Source organism: Aspergillus pseudodeflectus (assembly GCF_044049435.1).
Source record: "Aspergillus pseudodeflectus strain CBS 756.74 chromosome Unknown BJX68scaffold_138, whole genome shotgun sequence".
NCBI lineage: Eukaryota > Fungi > Ascomycota > Eurotiomycetes > Eurotiales > Aspergillaceae > Aspergillus > Aspergillus pseudodeflectus.
In genome coordinates this window covers 1-11,898 of record NW_027263914.1, presented here as the reverse complement: position 1 = coordinate 11,898, position 11,898 = coordinate 1, and the positions used below count along the sequence as shown (strand labels likewise).

The 11,898-nt window shown below is 32.5% G+C and overlaps 1 protein-coding gene across 1 annotated transcript; it reads left to right on the top strand.

Annotated features, from left to right (window-relative positions):
* Nucleotides 1-5,358: 5,358 nt before the first annotated feature.
* BJX68DRAFT_273694 (uncharacterized protein) lies at nt 5,359-5,706 on the top strand (the record flags this gene model as incomplete). The annotated part of the gene is made up of 1 exon (XM_071047523.1): nt 5,359-5,706. One exon carries the CDS (start codon nt 5,359-5,361, stop codon nt 5,704-5,706), a length of 348 nt encoding a protein of 115 aa, XP_070891872.1.
* Nucleotides 5,707-11,898: the final 6,192 nt, after the last annotated feature.

The following is an 11,898-nucleotide window of genomic DNA, read 5'->3' as shown; positions in this document are numbered from 1 at the left end:
GGCCATACATACAAAATACGTGATATAGCATGTGGGCAAAGCCAGCCACGCGGTGGCTTAAGTAGAAGGTTAATATAACACGCACTAGCCTACACCTATAGATATTATTAATAGTTAGTGAAAGGACCCAGCTCCTAGCCTTAAGTATATTATTCATCTCTTTGACATTAGTTAACCTAGTAAAATAAGATTGCTTGTCTCCTATTTATTATAAGTATTATAGCGGAAATCATCCTTAGGCTATAGAGGGGTACCTTATATTAGAAAATTAAGGTCGTAGCCTCATGTTTATAAAAATAATATGCTATTAGATGCTATGTAGAGTGGAAGTTAATAATTAATAATATAGTATAATAAAATCTGGTTACTTTAGAGGTTAAACTAGAATTAGAGGATAATATTAATAGCCTCTTAAAGTAAAAAGGGTTGGCTTAGTATTATATTTTTTATTTAGGTAGTATGCAAGGCGCTGAAGAGCTACTAAGTAATATTATATTTTATTAGGGAATAATCAGGGAGGAATCTAGGAGTGCTCAGGGATCACACAGCTTTATCCTGGTTACTCCTAGACCCCATCCAGGATTACTCCCCAAGCACTCCGTGCACGCACCTAGATGCTCACCCCACATCCCGGCGCCAGTCACTGAGCAAAAAGCGGCGCCATGTCAGGCCGAATCCGGAAATAGAAATCCCAACCCTGCCGGCGAAGAACCTGCTGTATGCTAGAATACGATTAGAATGGGCTCTCGCGCGCCGTGATTGGACTATTGAGCAATGGCGAGTGATTGTATGGAGCGATGAATATTTAGTTGAAATTAGTAAGGGGAAGTGCCAGAAATGGGTCTTTAGAATTAACCACCACGGCGAGAAATAGAAGAAGGACTATATATAGCCTTACTAGAAGTCCAAAGGAATTAGTATAATGGCCTGGGCAGCGATTTAGGGCGGAGGTTATTCAGATATCTCGCTTCTAAGGCGTGATCTAGAGTTAAATCAACAAGGCTTCTCTAGGTGGTTATATCTCGAGATCCTACAGGATCAGCTACCTAGTTTTTAGTAGCCAGATATGATCTTCATGCAAGATAATACCCCAGTGCATATAGCAATCGTGGTTAAAGAATAGTTATAGGAGATGGTAATTAAGTTAATTAACTAGCCGCCTTATTCACCTAATTTGAACCCAATCAAGCACGCCTGGATGAGGCTTAAAGAGACTATCTATTAGCTAGACCCTCATATCAAGAGCTATAGTGGTACTAAAGAGGAGATCAGGCAATATTTTAAAGGTCTTATCGAGCAAGCGTGGATAGAGATATTGCAGGATTACTTTAATAACTTGATTAAATCAATGCCGCGGCGGGTGGAGGCAGTAATTGCTATGCAAGGGTGGTATACCAAATATTAAGTAATAATTTCAACTTGTATCGACTCGCTGGATTTGGAAGGAGCTATCATTTAAATTTTATGTCATTTAAGGTCGGTCTGGTTGCATGGTTCGAATTTAAAGTAGAGCGATCGATTATATATTTTTCGGTTGTAGTGGGTTTGACGGAAACTTTTGACGTAGAACTGTACTACATCTAAAAACTGTGCGGATTATGATACTAGGCATTGCTAGAACTTGAGCTGCTATGCGTTCCATTGTAAGATAACCAGGCGTATTAAACGTATGTGAAGTTTAATCCACTATCTTAAATTTCGCGTGGCGGATGGCTAATGAATGGTACTCTAAGAATAGATGTAGCTAGTTAGACTGTGAAAACCATACTTCTTTACATGACTTTTTAAGAATACTAGCAGTGTGAAACGGTGTTTAATAATAGAGTTAGTATTTAGTAGATTATCCTAGAATGAAATCTATCTATTTAGAAGTTTCTCCACTCTTTAAATTTAGACTATGGACTTTGTGGTCGTCTATTAGAGTAGTCGCCTTTTATAGACAAGTCTTTATCTCTTTAGATGTCTAAACTAAGAAATATATATAAATAGTAAGCTTTGAGAAACTTAGGGAGTATTATATATTAAGTACAAGGCCTTAGCTACTACTTAGCCTCCTTTCGTACTTATAACTATTATTATTTTTCTCGCAGCCACTTTTCTCTCTCTAGGCGCTGGCTGGTACTGCCTTTGATTATTCCCATCCTAATGCTAATCGATTGCTGCATGGGCCTGTGGCTGAGTTTAGGTAGTATAATTGCCAAAGCTGAGTATTAAGTTATTCTTCGTCTCTTTTATGCCATTCATGCTATCTAAAGCACGCGCGGGCGTGAGATTACTAGCTAATGATCGCGGTGGGTATCATAGGTCAGTATTACCTACAGAGCCTGCACCTAGGTACCATATTTTAGATTCCTTCCTTGATTAATAGCTCGTCCTCATCCATATTCCTAACCCAAAATTTATAGTCTAGGCCTTAGGGCCCCGGGCGGTTTACTTAGATAACTATATTAATTTAGAGACTCTCTGGGTTAGTGAAGATTTAAGGTGGAGGCTAAAGCCTAATTTCTACCATAGGTAGGTATGGTGGCTTCTAGGGGCCTGATGCTACGCTGTGGCTATCTATGCTAAACCTTAATAACAGCTCTTGACTACCACTAACGCCAATGATTGTGGAGAACGTCCATATTATTCATTAGTTATTGGTCAGGATAAATCCTTTCAGAGGGCTAGTAGTACCAAGTTAATAGGATCTGATTCCATTGTAGTGTTAAAAATGCGAATACTATACTTTCCTTAGCGATGGGCTTACACGGGAGTCTTTATTTGCTCCTGACTGTGGTCTAACTGCGCCGTCAGCTAATTGAATATAATTGAATATGCCCATAAGCCGGGTCTGCTCTGTTAGGAATTAATAAAGCTAGTCTAGCTAATTAAGCAGCTTCACTAAGGGGACCAGCCACCTCTAGCTGCTTCACTTTTCACTATCCTAGGATGCTGGAACGGCGGCAGAATAGATTAAGAAAAAGTGCTCCCCTTAATATAAGGTCTACTAAGGGAAGTACTAGTATCAGCTAAGAGCTTAAGTCTATTATGTTAATTCCCGGGATATTCCTCTATTATAGAGGCATCGCCTTTCTAGGATTTAGTTACTAAGGCTGCTTAGACTCTCTACTAATTTAGTCAGTATTAGGATGGCGTCTCAAGAGCTATACATGGAGGATTCTCTGGTCATTACAAGGCAGCCAGCTAGAGGCACTCGCGCATCTATAAGGAATATAAGGCCTGATTGTTTTATATAGGTATAGTACTCGTAATGGTATCCTCTTAGTAACCTCATATTATAATGTTCTTAGAATACTAGAGGACATAGGGCCCTGGAAATGGCTATATGGCTAGGTATAAGTGGTGTAAAGGATGGTCTTTACTAAGAAGGTCTGCTAGTAATATATGTATTAAATAAGATGCAGACCACTTAAAGAATGTGAAAGGCCCAGGAAGGTAGATTAGTAGGATTAGAATGCTTACGTTGACCTAGAATAAGCACAGCCATGAGCTTTTAAGCACCCTAGTTAGCGTTGAAGAGCGTGCTAGGTGCTAGTAGAGGAAACCTATTAGCGTGTTATATAGTCTAATGATGCAGGTAATAATAAAATCTTTATTTACATAGATACTATTGACCCTCAGGTTGGCATGATATAGGGGAAAGAGTTTGAGTTTACTATTACGAGGCCAAGGCTTTGTATCATCTCACGCAGAGTGCTGGCCATAATGATATAGTCTAGTCTATGCGTTGATGATGCAGTTCTTGAACCAATGGTTATAAAGTTGTTACTAAGTCCACAGCCTGTATATATTTATAGTGCGAGTTATACTTATTCTGCTTAAGGACTAGCGCCAGAAAATAGTAATAAGATATATTCAAGGTTTTGGCGTGCTCAAAGCGGGGATTTAGATGGAAATATATATACTAACTCAGACTAGATAGTTGCCCAAGGACTTTAAGATTAAGATGGAATCATTTCTGGCATGTCTATATAACTTAGGGTTAATATATATTGCTGCTATGGCCTTATTAGGTAGCATATAAAGATTCAAGTCTACCCCTCCCTAAACTACTAGATATACAACCCACGCCCCGTCTATAAATGGACATGGCCCCTAGCTATTCATTCTTTAAATAGAGCATAAAAATGTAGAGAGTGGTTTAAAATGGTTACGTAATTAATTTAATAATAAGTAAGGGGGACTTTGCAAATAGCACTATTATTATCTTGTTTAGTAGCATAATTGACTCTGTATAGACCAATAAGCTGCCCAAGCAAGAGAATAGAAGTTAAATAGAAGTTAAAAGGGATTCAAGAGGTATCAAGAGGTTAAACAGAAGTCTAATCGTGCTGACCAGCAAAAGGGCCTAATAGGCGACGAGCAGGCAATGGTGGGTGAGATGATTTTGCCACTAGAGATAGCGGCATGCGCGGTAAGCTTATCAAGTTAAAACATAGAGCCTTCACTCATCTTTCTTACTAAGGGGCCTAGTAAGGAAGTATACTTAAATTATATTATCTTAGGCTATTTATCACTAAAATTACTTCTTATAGTATATAATACTAATATTATATCCTAAATCTTAGCTTTAGTATAATTATCCTCAAGGAGTCGCTCCTTGACTTTACTATATCCTACTTATTAACCTGCTGTCTAACCTATTAGTAGAAGATTAGGATCAACCTAAGTGTTCTAGAGGCTTAATCTAACGACTAAAAGAGATTACTTGTATACTGCTTGTACTAGTGTGGTCAACCCTCTAGTAAGTATACCTCTTCTTTATAAGTAGGCTCTATCCTTAGGCAAGATACAGCATCACTATTTCTATAGTGGCCTCTAAGTTATCTAATGTTTGGGCTTTACTAGTTAAAGTCTCGTTATCTAAATAAATTAGCAGTCTGCTTCTTAATAGAAAGGGACTAAATAGCTTTAGATTAGGTACTAGAATGCTGCCTAAATCAGGTAATGACTTGGTGTTAATCACATAACTTAATAGGGTTCCTTCTCTACCTCCTTTTAACATCACTTCTCGCTCCACCCTACGAAATGGTTCTGTCTATTAAATCTATTCTTGGGAGGCATTTCTATTATTACTAATTAGCTAATGGCTGTTTATAATATATTTCTCTATAATCATTGCTATCTACCAAAGCCCAAAGATAAATAGCGCCACCTTAAAGTTCTGACTCTCTTGCCTACCTCCATGCTCTGGAAGATGCTGTGAAAAAGAATTCATATTAGGTGCTAGAGATATTACTTCTAGAATACTTATAAGACTCTTAAAATTATTCTCCATACTTTAACGTTGTAATTAGCGTGGTGAGCGTCTATACCACCAATTTATATCACGAGCATGGGTCTTGGTTGATCAAAATGAAGGCAATGAGGCAGGATATAAAAACAGTAGATGAGAAGCTTAAGAAGGTTAATTACAAAGTAGAAAGATTCAAGCATGGAGCAAAGGAAGCTCTCACTAAGTTATCCAAGCATTTGGACGACGTTGAGGAGGACCTGAAGGAGCTTAGAAAAGAGGTCAAGAATGTTCAGAGCCAGGTCAAATCCCTTCAACATGGTATCAAGAACGGATCTACGAGGCAAATTAATACCCTACACAACCACTTGAGGGATTCTATTGAACCAATCTACGCCCCAGCTCTGGTCACTAGCAAATATACCTTCGCTCTCTCTCCAGACTTTTCACGAACCATTACCAACTATTAGCGATTATTAACTGATATTATGTTGCGTTTCCCTACCACTAAGGACCCTACTAATAAATCAAGAAGGCTAACTACTGCCTTAGCCCATGCTCTAGTACACCTCGCAAAACATTATTCTATGACTGATTGGGAACAATAGCAGCGCGGTTCATCTAACAACACGGAGCACACTAACTACGTGAGTATTAAAGATGCTATGGCAGCCCATCCTTATTAATACTAGAAGATTTTAGTGATAAAATAGGGCTTGTAGCATACCTTAAACGACCTAGAAAATGGCTGGTTAAAATAGATGACAGGTCGTTAGAGCTGTAGAAAGTAAGATTATAACAGATATCTAGCTCAGATATTTATAAGTGCGTGATTTTCTAGAATAATACTAGTGAAATTATTCATTAGGACTAGATCACTCGCCTTAGACCTCCACAGCTGGTGCCTAGTAAATCTAATATTTCACGTGTATATAAAAAGTATGTGGGCGTTCCAGGCTAGATGTCCTTTAAGTCTGTAGTGCTAGGCTGGGACGCAAATATGGCCTCTAAGCCCTCCCCGCGGAGTGGAAATTTCCACTACAGCTAAACTATAATCTAATCACTATTCTAATGTTGCTATGCAGCCATCGCCTTGCTAGATATTAGGGTCAATTTCCTTTTCTCTTTACTAGAGATATTTAATCTAGATCTTTATAGCTAATCTAGCTTCGCGTTAACTAATAATAAAGAATATCACATTACTTATATATTTTACTAGGTAACTAGAAAACCCCACATGCTATTACCTTCCAGGGAATTAACACCCCTAATGTAGAACCTGCCTAGAAAGGTGCTGCTTCTAGTCCACTTACTACTATTATTCCTAACTGACTTTCTCCCTCACGATCCATGCTCATCTAACATACTAATGCTATTTAGCTTGCAGGGCAGTGATACTAAATATATCCAATATCTTAAGTACCAAGTCCTTAAGATAGCGCCTTTTGGGGCCCTCTTGCTCTGTGGCATCTGGAGTATTTATACTAAGGGCTTTAGTCAACTAACATGGCTCTAGTTCACTTTATTATCTAGTAGCCACCAGATAAGACATCCTCCTAGTATTAGGAACGCTCCTAAGTTCTATAGTAGAGAAAGGAACTAGACTCTTTTATCTTGTCCCTTCCACGCTGTGACAGTTGGGAGGCAGCCCAACGCGAGGCTAGTCTCCATATAGTTAAGTAGAACTAACTAGTAATTCATCTCATGCTTAGGGAAACGTTCGCGCGCGGGGTAGAAGCTTCTAGGTTACTAATTACTAATATTCTATTAATGCGTCTAACAGATGATTAGGAACTTATTATAAGAGGATGGATAGAGGATATTAGTCTACGTGAAAAAGAATAACCCTACCCACCACGTGGTAAATTTTTAAAAACTATCTTTACTAGTTATTGTGCGGTCCTACTGCATGTAGGCAATACCAAAGATATAGTTTACGCTATTATAGAATAATATCTCGGGCGTATTTATAACGTGAAGACCCTGGACTACTATTAGTCCAGCTTATTGTGGCGCGAACCAGGCTTTTAGATAGAGATTTAATAACCCTTTACTTATCCTCTAGGATAACTAACATATAAAAAGGCTAATCTAAGAATTAAACTTGTGCTACTAACTAAAGAAGACTTCCCTACTATAATTAGCTATTAATTTTATAAACTATTTTATTTTAATTTACCCTAAACTTTCTCTTTTAGAGAGAAACTAAGAACTAGTAGACTATAAATAGGTAGATCTTCCTCTTTTAATCTACTACAGTCCATGCTATTACTGCGAACACATTCAATGATTCTTAGATTAGTTGATAGAACTGAACAACTAAACCCTAGTAAATAATTATATATAATATTAGCAGCGAAATAGTTTTTAGGGCAAGTTATTCTTAATTATCCTAATAACTCCTAAGCAAACAATTCTACCTAAGTATCCAGAATATCTACCCTAGTGTCAGATAAGCCCTATCGTTCCTGCTCAGGACCGGGAGGTCTTAAGGTATTCTAATATTAAAAGAGAAGACTACTTCTTTATAGATAAAGAAGGTAAACTAGGATTCTAAAAGATAGGGTAGCTTAGATTCTAAAGATAATAGATAGTAGCTAAAACTAATTATATATAATAATAAGTATCCTTAAATACTATGCTTCTATTAGACCTAGGGTCTAATTAGGTTAGATTACTAGTCTACTAAAGGTCTTTATATAGGGTTAGTATTAGATCCATAATCTAATTATAGTCCTAAACTAGTCTAGTATTAGACCTTTAATCTATTTAGTTAGAATAACCTAGATTCTAGTTCCTAATATAATATCTTATTAATAATATAATATCTTATTATTACTATAATCTTACTAGGTAGATCTATTAGTTAATAATATCCTATCTCTTAGTATGACTCTCTAATAATCCCCCTCTTTTAAGGTCTTTATTCTAAAGATATAAGTAGCATAGTATTCTTAGATAAGTTAAGTTCCTAATACTTAATCTCTTTTATTCTTTTATACTACCTAGGTATTAACTTTCTTTATAATAGTAGATTCCTCTAGAATAAAGAAAACCCTCTAAAAGTAGATTATTAAGGATAGTTTTATAATAGTATTCTCTTATATATAGTATACTTATCTTAAGAAGACTTATATTAAGTCTAATCTATCTAGTTAATATAGTAAGTATGTTTATATAAAAAGTTATAAATATATTAATTTAAATTTAATATTTACTAATAATAAGTAATATAAGCTAGTCATAGCTTAAAATAAAATTAAAAAAGATAAGGAGTAGTTACTTAATAAATTAATTTATCTCTAAAAGTAAAAGTAGTTACTAAAATAATATACTAGTAATTTTATTACTTATAATTATAAAGAAATTATAGATCTTAAGAAGCTTAAGAAGGAGGAGTAAAAATAAAAGAAAATTCTAGAGATAGAAAAGAGTTAGTTAGTTACTATATTAAATAGTAAAAGTTCTTTATAGGTAGTTTTTAATATAGAAGTTACTAAGGCCTTTATATTACCTTTCTTATTAGACCCTTTCTTTAACTATTTCCTTACTAAAATTCCTAAATCTTATTAGGGTAGTTTAAATACCTAATAAGTTCCTATAAATTATTTTCTAGTAAGTAATCCTTTTATCTAATAAGATACTAGACCTAACCTTTTATAGTTTATTAGTTAAGGATCTTTTTAACTTTAAATTCCTTATTAATATTAGTTACTTTATTTTTAGTATTTTCTAGATTTAGTATTAGTTCTAGTAATAAGATATAGAATACTAGATAAACTTATATTCTTATTAGTAGTACTAGATAATAGTTATTATTTATAAGTTTCTTTTTAATCTTAAATAGTCTATATTTTATAGTATTAAGTTTATTACTTAATTATTTACTTTTAATATTAAAATCTTTTCTTCCTATTATCTATTATAATAGGTAAACTCTCTCTCTCTTCTTTAATTAAGGCGTGTTCCTATACTTTAAATTATAGTAGTATTTTATTTTTTCTTTAGCCTACCTAATATCTTTTATAATTAAGTTATATAATATACTTAAGTACTAAACCTATATTAGTACTACTAGTAGTCTTCTATCTAGTAGTAGAATTATTTATAATATTCTTAGATTTCTTCCTAAATTCGTAAAGTAAGGTGTGTAATTTATAGTTATATTTCTTATATTATTAATCATAAACTATGCTATTAATAGAAGTTTAACCTAATTATCTTAGTTCTAGTTAAGGTAGTATTATAGATATTATTTAACTAACTAAATCATCCTTTCTAATTATCTATTAGTTTACTAGTAGTATATAGTAGACATATCTTAGCTTATTCTACTAGTATCTATAATTATTTTCTAAAACTTTAATATGAATAACTTGTCTCTATTAGATATAAAGTATCATGGCAGTCTAGTCTAAATAAATACTTCTTGTAATATTAGTAGCGCTAGCTACTTAGTAGTAAGGTTCACTAGTATTAGCCTAATAATCATGTATTTTATTATCTTACATACAATAATAATAGTAGTCATATAGGTAATTCTATTAATTAGATCTCGTGATAGTGGTAATCCTATAATAAAATTAATAGTAATACTTTCCTATGGTTTTATTAGTATCTTAGGTATCCTTATCTTCCTATATAGTTAGTATTAAGATAGCTTGTTTCTATTATATTTATTATATTATATAATATAATTATAAACCTATTAGTATATTTATAGAAAGTAGTATACTTATTAGATCTTTTCTATTATCCTATTAATTCCCTGGTAACCTTTAGTTAGTAGGTTATAATACGCTTTAATCACTTCCTCTACTATTAAATTAGGTACTATAATTAATCTATTCTAAAGTAAAACTCTATTACTTTCTTCCTTATAGGTAGCTTCATAGCTCTATTTCTATAAGTATTTATTATTTTATTATTCCTTCTTGAGTCGTACTAAGAACTTATAGTTATTAATTATATATATAGTGGTAAGCTTAGCTTCTTAGTTAAATCTAAGAACTTCTCTATTCTTATAGAATAAGTTTATTTTAGGGTTCTTAACTTTAATTATATAGTTAGGTCTTTGGCTTAGCATATTAATAGTAATATTCTTCTTTCTATTAATATACTTAATTCTAAACTAGTATTATAAGAGGTCTTAAGCCTATCTAATTTATTATTCCTTAAGTTCCTTTATTATTATAAAGTATATTAAGTTCTTATAGTTAGTTTAAATAATAACTTTATACTTTACTCCTTCTAGGTAGTATCTCTACTTCTTAAAACCTTCTATAATTACTAAGGCTTCTTAGTTATGAGTATTATACCTTTATTTAGTATTAGTTATCTATTAAGAGTAGAAAGTAATAGATTATAATTTCCTATCTTCTCTCTTCTACTTAAGGACTATCCTAATTACCCCTCTAGATATATCTATTTTTATATAATATTATAATTCTAAATTAGTAGGTGATAGGATTAGTGCTTCCTTAATACTTACTTTAATTTATTTAAAGGCGTTCTACTACTTAGTTCCCTATATAAATAGTTTATTATTCTTTAGTAATCTTATTATTAGTTATATAGTCTTAATATATTAATAGAGATACTCTCTAATATATCCTATAATTCCTAAGAATCCTTTAACTTAAGTCTTATTAGTTAGCACGGGCTATTTAAGGATCTTATTAACTTTTTCTTTTAGTATCTTCTATCTATCTTATATAAAGACTATTCAAGGTATTTAACCTCTATAGTATTAAACACGTACTTCTAGATACTTATTATAAGTCTAGCCTCTATTATTATCTATATAACTTTATATATATGCTTTTCATGCTTCTTAGGGTTTCTAGAGAAGATAATAATATTATTAAAGTAGATAGTAATAGTTTTATTAAGATATTTCTATAGGATATATATTATAAACCTAGTAAACTTAGTAGGTAATTATATAAGTCCTATAGGTACTATAATCTATTTATATAATCCTAAATCTATAAGAAATACTATTAACTATTAATCTTCTTTTTTTAATAGGAGGTTGTAGTAACCCTATTTAATATTAAAGATAGTTAATTACTTAACTTCTTATAATAAGTCTCTCTTTTATTCTATATATAGTACTTAATTCACGTTGTTAATTATTAGGTTATTTAACTATTAGAAATTAATTACTATTTACTTTTTTCTATTTTTCTTAAGAATAAATATTAGTTATAAAGAGTATTATAAGTTAGATTTATAAATATATTCTATCTATAAGAATTCCTTAATAAATTCTTATTCTAGTTATAACTCTTCTAGTGATTTCCTAAACTATTATAATTATTTAAGCTTATTTTCTACTCCTTTAACTAATAGTATCTTTACTTCGTAGTACTTATTATATTATAATAGTTAATATTCTTTCTTAATAAATAATTTAATAAACTTATAGTACTTCTTTAGTAGTCTTTTAAGGACTTTAGTAAGTTCCTTTTTATAAACTTCTTTTAGCTTAGGTTATATAGCTATATTATCTTTTATTATTTCTATTTTATAGGTCTTAGACCCTAAGGCTTTAGCCTTTATTATTTTAATCTCTAGTAGGGTTTTCCCTAATACTCCTATAGTAACTTAGATCTATATAACTTATTATTATTCCTTCCTAGTTTATAGCTATTATCCTT